A 24802-nucleotide genomic window follows, 5' to 3' on the forward strand; every position below is an offset into this window, starting at 1 on the left:
AACATGCCGAAGCTTTCCTGCTTCACAGCTTCGGCACTGCCAACCTTCGTATCTTTTGAGGTTCTCCCTCTTTGACATAAGTCCGAAGGTACCTGTTCACACATTACACTCTAGAAACACTGTTAAATCATGTTTTTGAGGACCTTCGGAAGCCGAAGGCCCCCAACATGAACTTCCTTAGGATCAGCTTGGAATCTTGCACACATGCATACGGAAAGCATAATATCCGGTCGAGATGCACATAAATAGAGTAGAGATCCTATCATCGACCAGTATACCTTTTGATTTACGGATTTACCTCCTATGTCGAGGTCGAGATGCCCATTGGTTCCCATGGGTGTCTTGATGGGCTTGGCATCCTTCATTCCAAACTTGGTGAGTATATCTTGAGTGTACTTTGTTTGGCTAATGAGGTGCCCTCTTGGAGTTGCTTCACTTGAAATCCTAAGAAATACTTCAACTCCCCCATCATAGACATCTCGAATTTTTGAATCATGATCCTACTAAACTCTTCACAAGTAGATTTGTTAGTAGACCCAAATATAATATCATCAACATAAATTTGGCATACAAACAAATCATTTGCAATTGTTTTAGTAAAGAGAGTAGGATCGGCTTTTCCGACTTTGAAGCCATTAGCGATAAGGAAATCTCTTAGGCATTCATACCATGCTCTTGGGGCTTGCTTGAGCCCATAAAGCGCCTTAGAGAGTTTATAGACATGGTTAGGGTACTCACTATCTTCAAAGCCGGGAGGTTGCTCAACATAGACTTCTTCCTTGATTGGTCCATTGAGGAAGGCACTTTTCACGTCCATTTGATAAATCTTAAAGCCATGGTAAGTAGCATAGGCAAGTAATATACAAATTGACTAAAGCCTAGCTACGGGTGCATAGGTTTCACCGAAATCCAAACCTTCGACTTGTGAATATCCCTTGGCTACAAGTCGGGCTTTGTTCCTTGTCACTACACCATGCTCATCTTGCTTGTTGCGAAAGACCCATTTGGTTCCTACAACATTTTGGTTAGGATGTGGAACAAGATGCCATACCTCATTCCTCGTGAAGTTGTTGAGTTCCTCTTGCATTCCCAATCTGAATCCCTTAATGCATCTTCTACCCTGTATGGATCAATAGAAGACACAAAGGAGTAATGTTCACAAAAATGAGCAACACGAGATCGAGTGGTTACCCCCTTATGAATATCGCCAAGGATAGAGTTCACGGGGTGATCTCGTTGTATCGCTTGGTGGACTCTTGGGTGTGGCAGTCTTGGACCTTCATCATCTTCCTTGTCTTGATCATTAGCATCTCCCCCTTGATCATTGTCCTCCTCTTGAGGTGGCTCCTCTTGATCTTCATTTTCATCCTCTTGAGCTTGATCCTCATCTTGGGTTGGTTGAGATGCTTGCATGGATGAAGATGGTTGATCTTGTGCATGTGGAGGCTCTTCGGATTCCTTAGGACACACATCCCCAATGGACATGTTCCTTAGCGTGATGCATGGAGCCTCTTCATCATCTAGCTCATCAAGATCAACTTGCTCTACTTGAGAGCCGTTAGTCTCATCAAACACAATGGCACAAGAAACTTCAACTAGTCCAGTGGACTTGTTAAAGACTCTATATGCCCTTGTGTTTGAGTCATAACCAAGTAAAAAGCCTTCTACAGCCTTAGGAGCAAATTTAGATTTTCTACCTCTTTTAACAAGAATAAAACATTTGCTACCAAAGACTATAAAATATCAAACATTTGGCTTTTTACCGGTGAGGAGTTCATATGATGTCTTCTTGAGGATTCGGTGGAGGTAGAGACGGTTGATGGCGTAGCAAGCGGTGTTGATTGCTTCCGCCCAAAACCGGTCAGAGGTCTTGTACTCATCAAGCATGGTCCTCGCCATGTCAAGTAGAGTTCTATTCTTCCTCTCCACTACACCATTTTGTTGTGGCGTGTAGGGAGAAGAGAACTCATGCTTGATGCCCTCGTCCTCAAGAAAACCTTCTATTTGTGAGTTCTTGAACTTCGTCCCATTGTCTCTTCTTATCTTTTTGATTCTTAATCCGAACTCATTTTGAGCCCGTCTCAAGAATCCTTTTAAGGTCTCTTGGGTTTGAGATTTATCCTGCAAAAAGAACACCCAAGTGAAGCGAGAATAATCATCCACAATAACAAGACAGTACTTACTCCCGCCGATGCTTATGTAAGCAATCGGGCCGAATAGGTCCATGTGAAGTAGCTCAAGCGGCCTGTCAGTCGTCATGATGTTCTTGTGTGGATGATGAACACCAACTTGCTTCCCTGCTTGACATGCACTATAAATCTTGTCTTTCTCAAAATGAACATTTGTTAGTCCCAAAATGTGTTCTCCCTTTAGAAGCTTATGAAGATTCTTCATCCCAACGTGGGCTAGTCGGCGATGTCAGAGCCAACCCATGTTAGTCTTAGCAATTAAGCAAGTGTCGAGTTCAGCTCTATTAAAATCAACTAAGTATAGCTGACCCTCTAACACTCCCTTAAATGCTACTGAATCATCACTTCTTCTAAAGACAGTAACACCTATATCCGTAAAAAGACAGTTGTAGCCCATATTGCATAATTGAGAAACAGAAAGCAAATTGTAATCTAAAGAATCTACACGAAAAACATTGAAAATAGAATGGTCAGGAGATATAGCAATTTTATCAAGTCCTTTGACCAAACCTTGATTTCCATCCCCGAATGTGATAGCTCGTTGGGGATCATGGTTTTTCTCATAGGAGGAGAATATCCTTTTCTCCCCAGTCATGTGGTTTGTGCACCCGCTATCAATTATCCAACTTGAGCCCCCGGATGCATAAACCTACAAAACAAGTTTAGGCCTTGTTCTTAGGTACCCAAACGATCTTGGGTCCTTTGACATTAGAAACAAGCACCTTGGGTACCCAAACACAAGTCTTTGAGCCCTTGTGTTTGGCCCCAACATATTTGGCAACTACTTTGCCTGATTTGTTAGTTAAAACATATGATGCATCAAAAGTCTTAAATGAAATGTTATGATCATTTGATGCAATAGGAGATTTCTTTTTAGGCATTTTAACATGGGTAGAACGCCTAGAGCTAGAAGCCTCATTCTTATAAATAAAAGCATGGTGAGAAACAGAATGAGTCTTCTTAGCATGAATTCTCCTAATCTTATCCTCAGGATAACCAGTAGGATATAAAATATAGCCCTCGTTATCCTGAGGCATGGGAGCCTTGCCCTCAACAAAATTAGACAATCTTTTAGGGGCATTGAGCTTGACATTGCCTCCCTGTTGGAAGCCAATGCCATCCTTAATGCCAGGGCATCTCCCACTATAGAGCATGCTTCTAGCAAATTTAAATTTTTCATTTTCTAAGTCATGCTCATTAATCATAGCACTAAGTTGAGCTATGTGATCATTTTGTTGTTTAATTAAAGCTAGGTGATCATGGATAGCATCAACATTAATGTCTCTACATCTAGTGCAAATGGTAACATGCTCAATGGTAGATGTAGAGGGTTTGCAAACATTTAGTTCATCAATCTTAGCATGTAAAGTAGCATTTTCATTCTTAAGATTGGAGATAGAAATATTGCAAACATTTAAATCTTTAGCCTTAGCAATTAATTTTTCATTCCCAATTTAAAGGCTAGATAGTGATGCATTCAACTTGTCAATCTTAGTAATCAAACTAGCATTATCATTTATAAGAGTAACAATCGAATCATCACAAACATCTAATTTCTCAACCTTAGCAATCAATTTAGCATTTTTACATCTAAGGTTGGAAATAGTGTCATGGCAAGTGCTAAGCTCACTAGTTAATTTTTCACATTTTTCTACTTCTTGAGCATAAACATTTTTAACCTTAACATGCTTCTTATTTTCTTTAATTAGGAAGTCCTCTTGGTTATCCAAGAGTTCATCCTTCTCATGAATAGCACTAATCAATTCATTTAATTTTTCCTTTTGTTGCATGTTTAAGTTGGCAAAAAGGGTGAACAAATCATCCTCATCATCACTAGAGCTAGCCTCATCACTAGATGTTGCATATTTAGTGGAGGCTCTAGATTTTACCTTCTTCTTTTTCCCGTCCTTTGCCATGAGGCACTTGTGGCCGACATTAGGGAAGAGAAGACCCTTGTTGACGGCGATGTTGGCGGCGTCCTCATCGGAGGAGGAGTCAGTGGAGCTCTCATCGGAGTCCCACTCCCGACAAACATGGGCATCGCCGCCCTTCTTCTTGTAATACTTCTTCTTCTCCTTCCTTCTTCCCTTCTTGTCGTCGCCCCTGTCACTATCACTTGATAATGGACATTTTGGAATAAAATGACCAGGCTTACCACACTTGTAGCAAACTTTCTTGGAGCGAGGCTTGTAGTCCTCCCCCCTCCTTTGCTTGAGGATTTGGCGAAAGCTTTTGATGATTAAAGCCATCTCCTCATTGTCGAGCTTGGAGGCGTCGATGGAGAGACTACTTGACGTAGACTCTTCTTTCTTCTCCTCCGTCGCTTTAAATGCGACGGGTTGCACCTCGGGTGTGGAGGTGGCACCTCGCTCAATGATTTGTTTGGAGCCTTTGATCATCAATTCAAAGCTCACAAAATTTCCTATCACTTCCTCAGAAGACATTAGTTTATATCTAGGATCACCACGAATTAATTGAACTTGAGTAGGGTTAAGAAAAACGAGTGATCTAAGAATAACCTTGACCATTTCATGGTCATCCCATTTGGTGCTCCCGAGGTTGCACACTTGGTTCACCAAGGTCTTGAGCCAGTTGTACATCGCTTGTGGCTCCTCCCCTTGATGAAGCATGAAGCGACCGAGCTCCCCCTCGATCGTTTCTCGCCTGGTGATCTTGGTCACCTCATCTCCTTCGTGCGCGGTCTTGAGCACGTCCCAAATTTCTTTGGCACTCTTCAACCCTTGCACCTTATTATACTCCTCTCGACTTAGAGAGGCGAGGAGTATAGTAGTGGCTTGGGAGTTGAAGTGCCGGATTTGGGCTACCTCGTCCGATTCATAGCATTCATCCCCCACGGATGGTTCCTGCGCTCCAAACTCAACAATGTCCCAAACACTAGCGTGGAGTGAGGTTAGATGGGCCTCATTTTATCACTCCACATACAATAATCTTCACCGTCAAAAACCGGTGGTTTGCCTAGTGGGACGGAAAGTAAAGGAGTGCATTTAGAAATGCGAGGGTAGCGTAGGGGTATCTTACTAAACTTCTTGCGCTCATGGCGCTTAGAAGTGATGGACGGTGCGTCGGAGTCGGATGTAGAAGGTGATGAAGAATCGGTCTCGTAGTAGACCACCTTCTTCATTTTCTTTTTCTTCTCGCCGCTCCGATGCGACGTGTTGTGTGAAGGGGATCCCTTCATCTTGTTGCCGGACTCTCCCGATGGAGCCTTCCCGTGGCTTGTGGCGGGCTTCTCGCCGGTCACCATCTCCTTCTTGGCGTGATCTCCCGACATCACTTCGAGCGGTTAGGCTGTAATGAAGTACCTGACTCTGATACCAATTGAAAGTTGCCTAGAGGGGGGGTGAATAGGCAAATCTAAAATTTATAAACTTTAAGCACAACTACAAGCCGGGGTTAGCGTTAGAAATATAATCGAGTTTGAAAGAGAGGGCGAAAAACAAATCACAAGCAAATAAGACGGATGACACGGTGATTTGTTTTACCGAGGTTCGGTTCTTGCAAACCTACTCCCCATTGAGGTGGTCACAAAGACCGGGTCTCTTTCAACCCTTTCCCTCTCTCAAACGGTCACTTAGACCGAGTGAGCTTCTCTTCTCAATCAATTGGGACACTTAGTCCCCACAAGGACCACCACACAATTGGTGTCTCTTGCTTTGATTACAAAGATCTTAGGAACAAAAAATGGGGAAGAAGAAAAGCGATCGAAGCGCAAGAGCTCAAAAGAACACGGCTAAACTCTCTCTTCTAGTCACTATTGCTTTGAGTGGAATTGGGACTTGGAGAGATTTTGATTCACTCTAATCTTGTCTTGTATTGAATGCACTAGCTCTTGTATTGAATGTGTTGGTTGAAAACTTGGATGCCTTGAAGTGTGGTGGTTGGGGGGTATTTATAGCCTCAACCACCAAAGTGGCCGTTGGAGAAGGCTTCTGTCGACGGGCGCACCTGACACTGTCCGATGCGCCAGCCACGTTACCCAACCGTTAGGGTTCGACCATTGGAGCTCTGACAAGTGGGGCCACCGGACAGTCTGGTGGTGCACCGGACAGGTACTGTTCACTGTCCGGTGCGCCATCTGGTGCCTACTCTGACTCTGCGCGGGCAGTTGCGCACTGTTCATTGTTGCTTTTGCAAACGACCGTTGGCTCTGTAGCCGTTACTCCGCTTGGCACACCGGACAGTCCAGTGATTTATAGCTGAGAGGCTCCCCGAAAACCCGAAGCTAGCAAGTTGGAGTTGATCCACCCTGGTGCACCGGACACTGTCCGGTGGCACACCGGACAGTCCGGTGCGCCAGACCAGGGCAACCTTCGGTTTTCATTGTTCCTTTCATTTGAACCCTTTCTTATAACTTTGTATTGGTTTGTTGTGAACCTTTGGCACCTGTGGAACATATATTCTAAAGCAAACTAGTTAGTCCAATAATTTGTGTTGGGCAATTCAACCACCAAAATCAATTAGGAAAAGGTTTTAGCCTATTTCCCTTTCATAAATTCATTCTAGTTTTAATAGTGATTTAAGAAGTAAATTCATTCTAGTTTTAATGCTGATTATAGCATAACAAATCTTAGAAGTAATATTTATTCTAGTGATAATGATGATATTAAAACTATTTTTAGTGCTAATGGTGATTATAACATAACAAATTTTATGTTTTTCTATTAATAGTAAGCCTCCACCACCGCAGCGTTGTGTCCTCTCTATTGCGTCATCCTGCCCCTGACTTCACCTCTTCTATTGACAAGGTAAGACATGCTCTTAACTCTTTACATTACATGGATATATATGTTTAGTTCTCGTTGACTATTTATGCATGTGGGGGTGATGGAGGTTATGCGTGAATAACTCTTGCTTGTGGATATAGCATGATTATAGGTGAGGATCACCAATGAATGTATGATGGTTGAAATAAGAGTGGGGCTCACTCTCATGAGTGGATGGTGAAGACTTAGGAATTTATTGACCACACCTTTAGTTTGTCAGCAAACACAATGAGTATCGATGTGTTATGGCCATATAGAAATTGCAACAACTATAAATGTAAGGACAAAAGAACGATGACACTCTACCTTTGCACCTATGGTTTCATATCAAGCTACGAGATGTGACCACACCACAGCGAGTGACACCGTTTGCATGAGGCACAAGCAGCAACACAAGCAACAACATAAACAACAAATGATGATAAGGCTAATGATGCTAGGATGGACGGGATGTTTAATGATATACAACTAAAGTATGACCCAAATTCTAAGGATTCAATGCCATAGGATGTTAAAAGGTTCTTAGAGCTCTTTAGAGCTTTGGAAGAACCACTACACAAACGCACAACAATGTCCACCCTCGCTTGTGTGATCAGACTTATGGCCATCAAGTCCAAGTTTGCATTCTCAAGTAATTGTTACATGGAACTTATATATTTGATTAGTGACATCCTTTCAATAAATGACAAGATGCCTAAAGACATGTAGAATCTCAACGTGACATCTTTCGACTTTTTCTAGAAGATGTTAGCATCTGCACCAAAACACCCAGAAGGATATATCCAACTTCTTCCCATTGAGCAACTCATAGGAGGATCTTCTCAAGCATATAGTGAGGAAATAACTGATTTGAGGCATAACATGAAGTGTTGATAACTTTGGCATAACATGAAGTTGTATCAGTATGTCTTAAAACATATTGATACAACTTCGAACTTCTCTTGAAGGAAGAACACCCAACTTTATCTTAAATAATTATCCACAAGTACGAGACAATAGAGGTTGCCTCCCACACTTGCATATGATGTTGGACCAAATAAATCTATGTTGTAGAAGCTTTAGTGGCCTTGATATTGACATGAATGCTTTTGTACGATGTGTACTTGCAACTTGTTTGATGGCATGATATGCGCTACAAAGATTATCCTTTTCAAACAAAGCATTGTTTAACCCTCTAACCATCTCTTTCTTCAATAGTCTATTGAGTGTCCCTATCCCGACATAAGCAAGCCATATAAGCAATAACACCCAAGTAATGTTTTGGTGAATAGAATTGTCTTAAAGTCCACAAATATAAGTTGTTGTATCTAAATCCTTTGAATATGACTTGGTTATCATCATTCTTAGACACAACAACCTCCTTATTTATGAATAGACATTGGAATCCAATATCACATAATTTACCAACAAATAGCATGTTGAAGCTTACTGATGCGAACAATAGGACATTGGATATCATGTGAATCTTTAAAAAACTAGGGAAGAAAGTTGCATCCCCTCTTCCTGTGGTTTCCTATTCCCAACCTCTGCTCGCTCCCTGCTCTCTTGCCTTGTCCTTCGCCCGCTCCTGCTCCCTGCTCCAGCCAACGCACGATCCGTGGTCGGCCGCCTCCATCTGATGCGACAGTTGCACGACGCGGTAGTCCACCCAGCGCGGGGACGAGGCAGTGTGCCGCGCTAGGTCGAGTGCCTCCCTGACCAATGCCGTGAGGTCACTGTTGAGTTTGTGATCTAAATTTTGAAGAAGTCAGCCAAGTTGGCGAGCAAAGCGGAGGCCCGTCGTTAGGAGGCTTGGACGGGTGGTTACAGATCGCCGGAGAGTTCCAAGCACGAATCGTTCCCTACTCACTTTATGGTTTTGCCTTTATAAATATACTTGTAATCCGAAGGAGATAGTCTTCTTATTGTAAATCTCCTACGCTTTGTAACCACCCAAAAAAATAGTGAGATTGTTGATGGCCGACGTCCGTTATTTTCCCCTTTCGCTTTGGAGAGGGTTTACACGTTAAATTTATATTTTCTCTATTTTGATCTGCTTTGTATCGTAATGATTCATAACCGTTACGAAGTTCCCAGTAGAGCGCTGCGTGTGCTGGACGAGAGGCCCTAAACGAGCGACACCAGCGACTCGACGCTCCAGCGCATGCGCTTGTCTGCTCGTCGACTTCCTCTATATGTGCCTGTAAACTTCACTCGCGTCATCAATTAGCTAAAACGGTGTTTTCGGGCGTATATTCTTTACGTCACATGTGTCGGGAATTTGTTCATCCACGCTCGTTTGCGGGGAATCTTTTGAGCCATCTAGGGAAAACAGTGTGTGAGTGTTCCTCCACATGGGAGCAATACCATCGAAGGCAGCCTTACCGCATGTTTGGAAGAAGGAAATTGAAAGGGTTAAAATCACCTTATTATTTAAAATTAAATAGTAAAGGGATTTTAGGGGTGTTTGGCATAGCTCCAGAGCAAAACTCCAGAGGTGCTGGATAGAGTCAACCAAACACTCTAACTCGAGAGTTGCAAACTCTATAGAGTTTTAAGAGCTAAAGTGCAAATTTTTGGAGTACTCCTTTTACAGCTCTAAAATCCTTAAAAGACAACCTAAACATGTAGTTTAAAGGTATTTACCCACCATTGCCAGTGTTTATGAGAAAGCAATCTAAACTCTGAAGTAGATATGCTCCGTTCTAGAATTTGAGCAGAGCTATTTTAGGGTGGAGTAGAGCCATGCCAAACATGTCCTTAACCTCTCAAATCCCCTCCATTCTCGTGGCTACCAAACAAGCTAGAGGTTAGATCACATAATTCTTGTCCCCATTCACACTGCCGTCCATGACTAGGTTCGATTCTGACATCGCACAACACCATGATCTCGACTCCAACGGTCCAACCTCATGCTCGACTAGAGCCTGTTTGGAAGCACCCGATTTTTAAGAAACTAGTTTATTCCAAACAACACCCGATTTTTAAGAAACTAGTTTATTCCAAACATACTAGTTTATAGACATTGGATTATCGGTTTCTTAAAAACCAAGAATCTAGTCTCACCTAGCTAAAGGCAGTTTATGAAAACTGAGGTGGTTCTTAACACCGTTAACCAGTTTCTAGAAATTGTAGATATAAACTAGATTCTTAAAAACTAGGTTGCTTTCAAACAGGGCCTAACTCGTCAGGTCGTTTGCTGAGTAGAATGACTCCTCTATCAGGGTAGCCATGTTGCTGCTTAGGCCATGTACAATGGTGTTTAATATAGAGGTTTTTTGAGGTGTCTAAAGGGAAATTTGCAAAAAAAAAATCATATAGTCGTCCCTTCGTTAAGAGACATCTCTGACTCATAACAAGTAGTAACAGATGCCTTTACTTCCCTGGTACGAATTTGTCGTCTGTTATATCAATCTGATGCTCTAAAGACACATTCACTTTTGTATTTATTAATAGACTATATTTATAAACACTTTATTGTATAATAGAGTGTTTTAGTTGTCGTTTATGTTTAGAGAACCGATATGGTATCTTCCACTCTATATGCCCTTAGGTTGTTCGAGCGAACTTCCACAAACGTCGCCCTCATGGTGTTTCGACACTGGGTCGTAACCATGTCGGTTGTCGAGCATGCACACCTCGTTCGCTGTCGCAAAAGCACTCGCGCAAACCAGACTTGCTCGCAGCTCGCTCCCAGATGTCGCACCTCGCACATCCTGCCCCTCGGTCACTCCCCCTCCCCGCAGTCCCGCACTGCCTCACGCAAGCCTCCCACGGTCCCACCTGCCGACGGCATGCCTTACTGCCCGCGGCGGAGCACGCACAATTGCCTGTCTCCAGCGAGCGGCGAATGCCGTCGCTGTCTCGGACGCTGCCACGCTGGTATTGCCGCAGCCCGCAGGCGATCGAGGAAAGGACGAGACCTTAGTCCTTATGTGCTTCGTGCTCGACGAAATGTCTGATCGATCTCGCCGCGCCGCGCTATCCTCATAGGCAAACCACCACCGCTTCTCGCCCTCCCCTATATATATTGCCCTGAACCCAACGTCGTCATCGACTCTTCCGTCCAGAAACCAACTCACAAACCAAGAACCTACCAGGCCACCACCACCTCCTCATTCGCCTCGACTTAGCAGGGCAAGAGTCCTAGAAGGACAGGCGCCATGTCTTCCCCGAGGCTTTCGTCCAAAGAGGAGGAGTTGCTCCGCTCCGTGGAGAGGGCGATAGAGAGGAGCTACGCGGCCAAGCAAGCCACCAATGTACCGCTGTGGAGGCGGCTGCTCGGGAATGCGTCCAAGAAGAGCAAGAATGACTCCGCTGCCTTGACGACCGCTCCCCCGTCGCCTGGAGTTCTGGTAGGCACGCAGCGAGAAGAGCAGGAGCGCGCTAAGGAGGGTGCCGACGTCGCGAGTTCCGCGCCCAGGCATCCGTCGGAAGCAGGTGCCGAGGGAGACGACGTGCAGCCCGCGGCTCAGGACAGGTCTGTCCATGCGGCGACCATGATGAAGTCCGCGTTGGCGAGAATCCAGGGAGGCCAGAACAGCGGGGCGTTTGTTGATATGGAGCTTGCTATGAAGGGCCTCATGGATGTCTCCTTCAAAGGGAGGGAGAGAGTCCCCGTGTTGCCTGCCGAGTTCAGGTCCAAATGGCCTCATGGTAATGTACGTATCATAGATTGCTCTGCCTTCTTGTCTTTGGCTCATGCTGCGTTCTGCCTTGTCTCTCTTAAAGCATGTACAATCCATTTAATATGGAACCACCTTAAAAAACCAATGTTTAATATGGGTCTCTTGAGGTCTCTATGGGTTAGATGAAAAAAATTGCAAGAGACAGACTCTTCTCTTCGTGACTCTATATGCATATTGTCTCTTAACTGTATTTATAGTTTAGGGCTCAGAGTTGTATCACAGAGTCTCTTAAGTGTCTCTTGTATTTGGAAAACTACACAACTCTATGCATATTGTTTCTTAACTGTATTTATAGTCTAGAGGCTCAGAATTATATCAGAGTATCTTAAGTGTCTCTTGTACTTAGAAACCCGAAGCAACGTCTCAGGTTTGTGCATGCCCTTATCGGTTCTTAAAGTTCTTGATACATTGACAGTCTCAAGTGTTTGGTGTAGTCCTTTATTAGTTTCTTGATGGCTGGAATGTGGGGACGGGCTAATAACTTTGCTTTGCACCAATAAGCAGTTAGAGATGCTCATTGCTCCTTCTAATGACAAGGCACTCTTGAGTCTTGACTGAGTTAGGTGTAGTCCGCCAACAGTTCTTTTTAGGAGTTTTGTATTATTCCTGTTCTTTACATTAAATAGATCTCACAACAGTGATTTATTTACAGATATCACAACTGGAGAGAGATATTATTGCTGATCCGCTCATCCTGACGTCTGGACATGTAAGCACCCTTCTCATTTCAGTTTTTTCTTTGCAATTCCCGGCGGATACTTCGCTTTGTTTTGGCCATATGAATTCCACAGTCCACACTATCAGTTACCTTTTTCATTTCTGTTGATAATCTGCTGTATAGTGGTATTTCTCTCATGCTTCTGCTCTTGTGCCCTTGTGTCAGTTTGGTTATTCTTTTCAATTCTTTAACATTTTATCCAAATAAGCCAAAGTTGGTCGGTTTCCACATGTATTTTGTTCTGTTACCAGTTTTTGGACTAAAAAACACAAGGACTAAATTGTTCCATTACCAGTGACCTGTGCAACTGTGAAGTATACTTAGGATGCGCTAGTCTCAGTGTGGACTATACGGACTTGCAATGCTTGGGTTTATAGGACCTGTTAAGTTTTTAATGTCCACCATAATAATTTTGATCATATTATATACTCTCTCCGTTCTTTTTTATTTGTACCGTTTTAGTACAAAAATGAACTAACGGACGACAAATATTCGAGAAACAATGGAAAGCTCATATTTACCACGCAATATGTATATATTATATGCATTAATTGGATGTATTTCTGAGTCAATCATCTTCTTCATTGTTTGATGTACCATGCTAAAATTTCTGTCCAGTACATTAATCAAATCGATCGATGATGCCACCGAAATTTAACTTCTTGTCTTGCAGACCATTGACAGATTCTCCTACCAGTGGTCCTCTCTGGGGGCTGCAAAACGTTTCCTCACGGTTCCAAATCACCTCCTCCGTGACATCATAACAGCGTGGTGCCTTGACCACGAAATTCCTCTTCCATCCTCTACGTCTACTTCAGTTGCCAGTGAAGAGGCTCCTCCGCCTACAGAGGAAGAGATGCAGCTGCTCCTTGAGAAGCTCTCCATGCATTCGGCAGCGCAGAAGGAGGCTCTGCACAGGATCCAGCTTCTATCAACATCCTCCAAGGGCGTCCATCCCTGCCTTGACCGGTGGCAGGATCTGCTTCCTAAGCTGATGTGTCTACACAAGGAGTGGAGGTCAACATGGGCCAGGCAATGGGAGGAGGAGAGGCTAACAGTAATGCTGAACCTGTCCCTCCACAGGGTGAACCGGGACATCCTTGCTAGGCAAGAGCGACTCCCACACGCGTTGAAAGAAACCAGTGCAAGGGCAGGGAGGCACGGATACCCGTTAACAGTAATGCTCAAGGTATCTTCTCTAGTCACCATCCTGTCAGAGTCAGAGTACAGCACTTTCAGGAGAAAGTTTGTTGAGATAGATGGAATCGAGGAGCTTCATGTGCTGCTCTGCAACAGGGATTGTCTGGTAAGGAATGAGGCCAGCGCTGCAATCCTCGCGCTCTGCAGAGATGATGCTGCAGCACTGACGCGTGTTCCCGATGCCTCATTGGTGGAGTGCCTTTCAGATGGCATGGTGACCGATGAGTGCTTGCTTCTGCTTGAGTGTACTTCGGATCGTGAATCTGTTCGAGATCGGATAGCCTTTAGTGTCGAGCTTCTGATGGAAGCCATCATGGCCACTGAGAATGGACAGGGGTATCTTAGCTCCAGGGGCACTCGAACTGCACTTGCCCTGATTTACAATTGCATTAAGGAGGCTGATGGCAGGGGCAGGCTGAGGACGACAGTGATATTGCAGGGTTTTGTTGAGGCTTTGAGAATCTTGGAGAGGAAAGAAACGCCACTAAGGACAGTCTTTCAGATTGAGGAGATTCACAGCATAGTCTCACAAGCCCTTGCGGAATTAACTCAGTGGAACATTAGGAGCTAGTTGCCCTGAGATCGATAGTGCAATCAGAACTCTTTTCAGTTCGGCTAGCTTTGCTCCAATGTGGTAGACGATCATGCAGTGCTGGGAGACAGGTCAGCACTAATGCAACAGTTTTTTTTTTTTTGCGTAGGTTGGAATACTGCAGACACGGTGATTATAACAGAATACACATCATTAGAAAATTTGTCCGATACAAAATATCACAATTTTTTTGCGACCGTAGACAAGAGTTTCTGTCACTCGGATCCAAATTTTGCGACAGTGGACAGCAGTTTCTGTGACTCAGATTTATGCAGTGCTGGGAGAAAGGTCAGCACTAATGCAACAGTTTAATCTCGTCTCTTTTAATGAACTGTGATTACAGCATCAAGTACGCAGCTTAACAAAAAAAAGAGTATAAACCTGACCAACCAGCATGAGATTATCACGAACTGATGTTTATCCGATGAAGTCTATTTTAGTCCACACGCCCTAAAAACCTATTGCAAATGGATTAAGAAAAACAGTTTGTTAAAAAAACAGTTTGTGATCTCCTGCTAGTATTGACATTTTTGTGCAGTATGAATCCAGATTCACGCACCGTGGCATCTTCAAAAACCATGATATTATCCACAAACTCTAAAAATACTATGTTACCAAATAGGCTAGACTAAATATTGATGTGGAGGTGAGAGAAGAGGAGAAAGAGAAGAAACGAGCTGCTTATAGCTGGCTTAGACATAAGAACCAAGAAATTTTGTGTGAGAGAGACATATAAGGTCCTGCATTAATAGTAAAGAGCCAACTACTATGTAGATGGGCGAAGACAAGGCTGCAAAGGTCTTTATATGTAGCAGTTAGCTATATTACTAACCTTGCTCTAAAGGACACCATGATGTTGTTCCATTTTATGCTTAGGCTATCTCCAGCAGCTCTCTTATCTTATTCTCTATTCAATCCACTATTTCAAACTCCATTTTATAAATAATGCTATATACAATGCAAAACAGTGTTTTACACCATTTGATGGGACAACATTAACCGCTAGTAATTAATATATTTGTTATTGAATATATATCTGTGTGAATTGGCCTCTCTGCAAATCGTGTAAATCTCAGAAGTAAAGTTTGACTTTTGACTACTTGAGGCACAAGTCATCATGTTGTGCGATTCTTCACTCGTCTATAAAAATAACCAAAACGTTTCAGATAATGGATTACGAGCCATAACAACTCACATATGGCCTATGCAGTTTGGACATATCTACCGTGGTATGATGGTAATATAATCTTATATGAGACTTAGGGATTGTTTGATTCAGCCGTAGATTCTTAAAATTCTGATTCTAGCTGCGAGCTATAAGAAAACTTCTGAGCCGATAATTTTGAAAAAAAAATAAATTTGTTTAGGTTACTGTCAACTATAGATTTTATAAGAGCATAACAACTTATAACACGGATGATAAGAATCTGGAAAATCTAGGACAGAAGGTGATTCTAAATTAGAATAGATTTTTAGAAATGTATTCTATTGTTGTACTTGTTTGGTCAAGATTTCAGGATTTTGACAACGAATCTGGTTCAGGAAGTTGAACCAAACACCACCCTTAGGAGTTCGGATGGTGAACAGACGCCTGACACGTCTGCAAAAACATATTAACATTCTACATAGGGGTTGGCATTCTATTTTTTTAGTTCGTTTTTTTGGTTTCTGAAGAAATTTGGTTCCTAAAAATAGGAACAGATCAATTCCAAAACCAATTGTGAACAATAGCTGCGAAAAAACTCTCCCTCTCTCCCCATTGCAAACTGTAAATATTTCACCGATTTAATGGAAAACTGTAGGGACTAATCCCTACAGTAATTGTCTAAAAAATCCAAAACCAATTCACTGGTTTTGGTTATTTAATTCTAACTGAACTAACTGATTTTTTTAATATAGTTAATTAATACAACAAAAAAATATGATCTAGAGCAAATTTAGGCGATAATACCTCTATTTTAGATAATAACAATTGATAAGGGAACAATAACAATTCATTTGTTTCGATCATTTTGTTCAACCGAGAATAGTAGCCAAAATTTCTTTGGTTATTTTGTCCTTGCTATTTAGAGATGAATAAGGAACTAATTTTTTTAATCAAGATCTTTCAGTTTGGTTTTCAATTTTGATTAATTATTATTGTTAGAGTGGATGCACTAATCAGTTTAACCCAAAAGCTTACGCTGCTAGGAAAATAAATTCACTTATAAACTTCAACACCCACACTTAGCTGCAGCTAGAGAGAAAAGCATAAACATGGAAATAAAGGGAATGAATGCACAAATGAAGCCTATGCCAAAATTTGAACTCGAGAGCTCTAACTTTGAAACCATATTAGAGTGCACATACTAACCAGTTCACTCAAAAGCTTACGTTGTTAGAACAAGGTTTGTAATCCACTTATAAACTTTAACATCCTTACTTAGGCGCAGCTAGAGAGAAATACACAAACGTGGAAACAAAGGGAACAAAGGCACAAATGAAGTCTCTGTCAAAATTTGAACTCGAGAGCTCTAGTTTTGATAGCATGTTAGAGTGGACATATTAACCAGTTCATCCCAAAATCTTACGTTGTTAGGAGAAGATACACAATCCACTTATAAACTTCAACACCTTCACTCAGGTGCAACCAAAGTGTAATGCACAAACGTGAAAATACATGGGACAGAGGCACAAATAAAGCCTATGCTAGGATTTGAACTCGAGATATATTTCTTTGATACCATGTTAGAGTGGAGGCACTAACTAATTCAACATAAAAGCTTACGTTGTTAGAAGATATGCAGTACACTTATAAACTTTAACACTCCAACTCAGGTGTTGCCAGAGAGAAAGACGCAAACATGGAAATAAAGGGGATGTAGACACAATTGAAGCCTCTGTCGGGATTTTAACTCAAGAGCTCTGGCTTTGATACCATGTTTGAGTGGACGCAGTAACCAGTAAATTCAAAAACTTATGTTGTTAGGAGAAGATATGTATTCCACTTATATACTTCAACAATTATGTTTGCTTCTAATTCTACATAGGCACACCCTTGCCTTAGAATGTCAAACTCATCTCCTAAATGCTCCACACACTCAATTAAACTCTAAGGCATGTATAATTTCATCTCATAGATTCTAAGATTACCAAATCAACTTTATGTGCTTGAAATGATGAATGGAATAGTCTTCCTCAATGCATAGTTTCATCTTATAGTTTAATAGACTAACTATAGCATTACAGTGTTACATAGAGACATGAATTAAATAGGCTAACCATAGCATTAAAGTGTTACATAGTGTTGTGATGATCTAAGCTTCATACACAAGCTGACCACTACTATTGAAAGTCTAGTAACCTTAAAACACATCATGGATACACTTTAGAAAGAAATTACATGGATCAAACACTACCTGCTATCCTTACTTGTTGGGTTCAATTTGCTAATGTGAAATGCACTCAAGTTTGAGTACCTGAGGACCATTTATTGAAAATAAAAGATACATTACTTGTATACCATTCCATGATTTGACCATCTCCTTATCTTTAGTGAAACTAGTATGACAATACGTAGAAAACATGTGTGAACAAAAGGTTGATATATGTTGGTCACTTGTTCTCAAATGCTATGAATCAAGAACGAAGCGACCGAAACAACACCAATATCAGAAGTGATGAGGCGATCGGGTCTTGTTGTGTCAGAGGAGGCTATTGCCAAAGGTGCCTCCATTGCTGAAGTTGAACAGATCGTGGCTGAAGGCGGAAGTGACTACGAAAGTGAAGAGGACAACAGTATTCTGAGCCCAATGAAACCTAGCCACATTGAATTTGGGAAATCTATTGTGGTAGCAGATGACATGGTTATTGAAAGGGAATTAGGCTTACACCTATCTCCTAATTGATTTTGGTGGTTGAATTGCCCAACACAAATAATTGGACTAACTAGTTTGCTCTAGTGTATAAGTTATACAGGTGCTAAAGGTACACACTTAGCCAATAAAAAGACCAAGAATTGGGTTCAACAAAAGAGCAAAGGGATAACCGAAGTGTGCCCTGGTCTGGCGCACCGGACTGTCCGGTGTGCCACCGGACAGTGTCCGGTGCACCAGGGGACTTCAAGCCAAACTCTTCACCTTCGGGAAAATCCAGAGGCGCTCCACTATAATTCACCGGACTGTCCGATGTACACCGGACAGTGTCCGGTGCTCCAAGGAAGAGCGTCTCAGGAACTCGCCAGCTTCGGGAATTCGCTCCGCTATAATTCACCGGATATGTCCGGTGTGCACCGGACTGTCCGGTGAGCCAGCGGAGCAACGGCTATTCGGCGCCAACGGTCACCTGCAACAACATTTATTGCGCGCCAGAGCGCGCAGAAGTCAGGCACGCGCGAAGTGGCGCACCGGACACTCTACAGTGCATGTCCGGTGTGCCACCGGACATCCAGGCGGGCCCAGTAGTCAGAGCTCCAACGGTCGGAACCCAACGACCGGGTGACGTGGCTGGCGCACCGAACACTGTCTGGTGTGCACCGGACTGTCCGGTGAACCATGCGACAGTCAGCCTCCACCAAACAGCTAGTTTGGTGGTTGGGGTTATAAATACCCCCAACCACCCCACATTCAAGTCATCCAAGTTTTCCACCATCCAACTACTTACAAGAGCTCTAGCATTCAATTCTAGACACACCCAAGTGATCAAATCCTCTCCAAATTCCACACAACGCCTTAGTGATTAGTGAGAGAGATTTGCTTGTGTTCTTTCGAGCTCTTGCGCTTGGATTGCTTTCTTCCTTTGATTCTTTGTTGCGATCAACTCAATTGTAACCAAGGCAAGAGGCACCAATTGTGTGGTGGCCCTTGCGGGGAAGTTTTGTTCCCGTTTGATTGAGAAGAAGAAGCTCACTCGGTCCGAGGGATCGTTTGAGAGAGGGAAAGGGTTGAAAGAGACCCGATCTTTGTGACCACCTCAACGGGGAGTAGGTTTGCGAGAACCGAACCTCGGTAAAACAAATCCATGTGTCACACTCCTTACTCGCTTGCGATTTATTTTTATGCCCTCTCTCGGACTCGATTATATTTCTAACGCTAACCCGGCTTGTAGTTGTGACTAACTTTGTAAATTTCAGTTTCGCCCTATTCACCCCCCTCTAGGCGACTTTCAGTTATGATGAAAAAGCTGGGCTATTTTGGGGAAGCCGAGAGCAAGCTTGTCCGCTTTGCTGGGGAGGAGGTGGTTCCGCAGCCAAGAGAGGACGGAGTTGTTATTTTAAGAGCTTCTTCAGGGCAGGGCTTCGGTTCCCTCTACATGACATGATAGGAGAAGTTTTAAAGAATTTTGAGATATACCTTCATCAGTTAACACCCAATGTAATCGTTAGACTTAGTGTTTACATATGGGCTCTCCGAAGCCAGGGTATGAGTGCTAATGTCGAAGCTTTCTTTCGGGTGCATGAGCTGCACTACCAGACAAAGGCCAGAGCGGCTGGTCTTCATAAGAACTTTGGCTGCTACAACTTTGCATATCGAAAAGATACGAAGGCCCCAGTAATTAGCTATCGCACTAAGTGGACCGGTTGGACAAGTGAGTGGTTTTACATAAAAGCGGACGAGAAGAAAAGGGAGAAATTTATGACTATGGTCATGAGTCCAATGAAATTAAGCTTCGGGATGACAAGACCCTTGTGCCACATGCAATTTGGCTCCCCATGCCAGCTGGCCGAGGTGGAATTCAGAGTGGTAGCTGCCGAAATCAGCACTAGAGATCTAGTACAAGAGTACTTGGCAAATAGAATATTTCCGACCTCTAGTGGCTGGGGAATGCCTAAGAAAAAGGAGAGGGAAAAGTACGAACTTGTTCAGCTCCCTTATCGATTCAAATTTGAGAAACAGTTCAAGAAGCATGCAAAGAGTGGCTAGAAATGATCGAAACCATGTGTAACGAAATTCTTGGCAACTATACTAAGAAGGAAGACCAATTAATGACTGCTGCCTTCGGCACCTGGCCGAAACGAAGACTGAACCGGGTGATGGATGCATTAAACTTCGAATACCCGGATTACGAGAAGCTTGACAAAGGGGCCGAAGGGGTGAAAAGAAAAAGGATTGTCAGCATCCTAAATAGGCAAGCTGCTAGGTTAGTAAAAGAAGATGATTTTTTTTGAAGAAAACAAAAACAGCACCAGAGCCAAAGGCAACAAAAAAGCGAAAGCTTGACACAGTGCCCTCTTCTGAGCCGAAGATAGGTGAGACACGAGAAGAAGCTCCTTCGACGCCATCTGCCACCGAAGTAGCCAAAATTCTGAAGGTAATGACTGAATCCCTGCCCTTCAAGCTGCTAAGTCCTTTGGGATCAGAACTGACAAAATTTTTACAGAGGAAAGAACAACCTTCGGCTACAGAGGAGAAAGTTAAAGAGCAAAAGAAACGACGAATTGTAAATGTAATGCAAGCAATTGAACAAACACCGCCCTCAGCTTCGGCGGTTAAAACAGCGATTCCTGCGGATGCCGAAGCTGAAGCTAAAGATGCTGCCGAAGCCAAAGATGCTAGTGAAGCCGAAGCGACAATGTCAGATATTGATAGACTTGTGTTAGATATGGTTGCAGATGTGACTGCAGAGACAAATGTAGCTGCAGAAGAAATCATGGCCACAGTGCCAGATGAAGGAAAAGAAATTGATAATACTCCTTTGGACGAGAGGGATTTTGATCTTCGACACCTGGGCGGTTAGGAACTGTCCGAGGAAGACAAGTTGGAGTTGAAAGAATTTGCTATATCTTGCGGTTATCAGCCGGGGTCTTTGCTCTTCGGCGGGGTTGATGAGGAAATTTTAGGATGTATTCGCGACCGCACTGGGGCAAAGATAATCGGCACTCTGTCTAAGAGTATTGGATTCCCCAAGCTGGAGGCCGACATCAGCAGTTACCGATGGCAACACATTGTCGGTAGCCTATTTTATTCCAATTTCAAGGTGAGATCTTCGTCTAGATTTTTGTTACCTTCGTGATGGATTGAGTGCTCTAACTTTAATTTGTTTTGCAGAGCATGTTGTTAAGTAAGGCGCTGAAAATGTAGCAGGATACTGAGGACAGAAAACACGAAGCCATAGTTAAAGGCTTAGAAGATAAAATAAAGGAATTTGAAGCTTCTCTAAAAGAAAATGACATCTTGCTGCAAACAGCCGAAGGTGCCCTTGCAGAACTACAATCTCAGAATGCCAAATTGAGCGAGGAACTGGACGAATCTCGAAAATTTTTGGATGAAAGCTTGCGGTGCTTTAACCGTGAAACAAATGAGCTCGAAGCGAAGGTCAAAGTCGAAACCGAAAGAAATTCGAAGCTACACGAAGCTTTTGAGAACCTTCGGAACAAGTGTGCTGGCTTTGGCACCCGGTGTGCTAATCGGTTGAAGGGGATATTCAACTCGGTTGGAGCTGCTTCTGAAGAGATTAAACCTTCGGCCGAATACATCCCCGGAGCCTTTGATCATATTGAAAATGAAGTTGAAGCCCTTAATGAAGTTATCACTGGGCACGGGGATTTCTGTGCCCTGGTATCTTCTCGTGGCACAGCTGCTGCATTTATGAAGGCTGGATGCACTCACGCCAAGGCGGTTAACAAGCCAACTTTTAATCTTTCAACATCAGATATAGTCGATATCCCAGCCGAAGTCCGAAGCATAAGAAACAGATTTATTACCCAAATTTGGACTAAGGGCGGGCATGAGCTGGCTGGGGATGAAGCTCGAAAACTGCTCAATTCAGTATGAAACTTTTACGTGACTTTTTACCTTGGTTTTCCTTTATTAAATTTCGGATTACCTTGTACCTTCATCTGTCTGCAGGATGGTGGCATCGAAGGTTGTTGAGCTGAAGTTTGTTCCGGAGGGCTGAAGACTCTTAGAACTTCCTTTTGTAACTATCTGTAGAAAAGTTAGGATTTCTTACAAAAGATTGTAAATGAACAAAATATTGTACTTATTTGTGAATACTTTGTAATATAATTTCACCTTTTCGCTCCTGTATGAACTGTTTTGTTGTGGACGAAACCATCGCTTGCAATCTTTTTGAGCCGAAGGCGAAAAACACCTTCCCTTTTTTCGTTTACATCGAAGCATTTTTTTTCATTAGAGACGAAATACCTTCCCTTCTTTTCTCTGATACGAAGGATCTTCGTACACAACGAAGCATTTTTTCACTAGGGACAAACATCTTCTGTCTTTCGTGTTAATGTCTGTGCTTTATGTCATGATGATGATCCTACGAATGTTTAATGAATGTTTGTATGAATGCAAAGAATGATGTCATGAATTGTGCAAATGTATGCCAGAAACATACCCAGACTCTGCATCCCCTTAGGAACGACTTTGGAGTCTCTTCACCTTTTACTTAGGTGGTATTCAGCTATGCATCCTCTTAGGAACAACTTTGGAGCTAAGCTCTGCATCCCCTCAGGAACGACTTTGGAGCTTCTTCACCTTTTACTTAGGTGGCTTTTTGGCTCTGCATTCCCTTAGGAACGACTTTTGAGCTTCAGAACTTACTCTGCGCTCCCTTAGAAACGACTTTGTAGCTTCTTCACCTCTTAGGTGACATTTTAGCTCTGCATCCCCTTAGGGACGACTTTTGAGCTTCTCCCTATCCTTTTTGCACTCGATGGTGCGGATCGTGATGTTACATTTTACATATGGGGGAATTTGGTCCTTCAATTGCATAGGCCTAAACAAAGAATTAAAATTACAACCTATGGCCCCGTTAAAAACCATTCTCCCCTCTTGAAAGGAAAAGGGTGCCATAGGGAAAAAAATAAGAAAATTACATTATTTACACATAATATCTTTGAAGCTCATCTGCATTCCAAAATCTTGGAATGTCATTGCCGTCCATGTCTTTCAACCTGTAAGAGCCAAGTCTTGACGAAGATACAACCAGAAAGGGACCTCCCCACTGTATCAGGGTTGGTCACCCTTCGAAGCACCAAATGACCTGGCTTGATGTTTTTCAATCTTACTTTTCTGTCATGCCATTTGACTGTTTTGGTGGTATTTATTAATGTGCTCTATGGCTTGAAGTCTAGTCCCTACTATGGTATCCTTTGTTACTTGGCAGTCACCTTCGTCTTCTGTTGAAGCTAAAGTTCTTATTGAACCCATTCTTGCTTCTTTCGGTGTAATTGCTTCGTCACCGAACAAAAGCTTGAACGGAGTAAATCATGTCAACCTTGATACATCAGTGTTGTGGTTCCAGACCACTTTTATTAATTCATCTCGCCACTTTCCCTTGGGCTGATTGAAGATTGACTTCATTATTCCTGTTATTATAATTCCATTTGCCCTTTCTACCAATCCATTTGACTCCGGATGCCTCACTAATGCAAAGTGTATTTTTGTACCAATTTGGCTACAAAAGGTTTTGAAAGTTTCGGCATCGAACTGAGTTCCATTATCAACGGTGATAGCCTTCGACACACCAAAGCGACAAATGATGTTTTGCCAAAAGAATTTTTGTACTGTGGCCGAAGTTATTGTAGCCAAAGACTTTGCTTCAATCCACTTAGAAAAATATTCCAACGTCACCACAACATATTTCAAGTTTCTTTGTGCTAGTGGGAGTGGTCCTAACAGATCCAAACTCCATCTTTGCAGTGGCCAAGTTGGTTGTATTAGTTAGGTCAAAGACGAAGGTTGCTTCTGGTCTCTGGCGTATCTTTGGCAATTTTCACATTTTTGAACTAATTCTGTTGCATTCGAAGCTGCCTTTGGCCAGTAAAAACCTTGTCTGAAAACCTTCCCCAGCAGGGGCCTAGACCCAATGTGGGCCCCACATAGTCCTGCATGTATCTCCTTCATTAATTCTTGCCCTTCGGTTCTGGACAAACACTTGAGCAATGGGGAGCAAACTCCATGCTTGTATAACTCCCCTTCTATTATTACATATGGTCTTGTCTTTGCTTCCATTCTTTTATTATAAACTTCGTCATCCTAAAGACAGTTGCCCTGGAGGAAAGATACAATCTTAGTCCTCCAATCTTCACTATGTACTGGTGAAATTATGAGCACCGCTCTTTCCATGAGCTCAACTGAAGGTGCTTTTATTGTTTAAAAAATACTTCTGAAGGTAGCGGGAGCCCCTGTGTCACTGATTTGGCTAATAAGTTCGCATGCTCATTTTCTCCCCTTGGGATATTCTTTATAGAGAAACCTTCAAAAGAGGCTTCCAACCTTCGGACTGCATCTAGATATTTTTCAAGCTTCGGGTCTCTTGCCTTGCTGATTTTGTCCACATGACCCGATATAACTTGTGAATCAGTTTTGAAAATCACCCTTCTTATACCCATTGCCTTAAGTTTCCGAAGCCCTAAGAGGAGGGCTTCGTACTCTGCAATATTATTTGTGCAGCTGAAGTCCAATCTTACTGCATAATAGGTTCTAACTTTGGATGGTGCAACTAGGACGACAACTGCCCCTGCACCGAAGGTTCCCCAAGACCCATCACAAAATACCATCCAAGCTTCGGCATCATTTATTCTTTCTTCATCCTGAGCCCCTGGCGTCCAATCAGCAATGAAGTCTACTAACATTTAAGATTGAATCGAAGACTTATGTACATAATCAATGGTGAATTCATTGAGTTCTGTGGCCCATTTTCCGACCCTTCCTGTAGCTTCTCTG

At 42.8% G+C, this 24802-nt stretch overlaps 1 protein-coding gene across 1 annotated transcript; it reads left to right on the forward strand.

The window, feature by feature from the left end:
* Nucleotides 1–10771: 10771 nt before the first annotated feature.
* LOC103627167 (U-box domain-containing protein 73) lies at nucleotides 10772–14490 on the forward strand. The gene is made up of 3 exons (XM_008647470.4): nucleotides 10772–11613; nucleotides 12293–12349; nucleotides 13032–14490. Exons 1-3 carry the CDS (start codon nucleotides 11116–11118, stop codon nucleotides 14127–14129), a joined length of 1653 nt encoding a protein of 550 aa, XP_008645692.1. The 5' UTR covers nucleotides 10772–11115; the 3' UTR covers nucleotides 14130–14490.
* Nucleotides 14491–24802: the final 10312 nt, after the last annotated feature.

The sequence above is a fragment of the Zea mays genome, chromosome 5 (assembly GCF_902167145.1).
Source record: "Zea mays cultivar B73 chromosome 5, Zm-B73-REFERENCE-NAM-5.0, whole genome shotgun sequence".
Classification (NCBI taxonomy): domain Eukaryota; kingdom Viridiplantae; phylum Streptophyta; class Magnoliopsida; order Poales; family Poaceae; genus Zea; species Zea mays.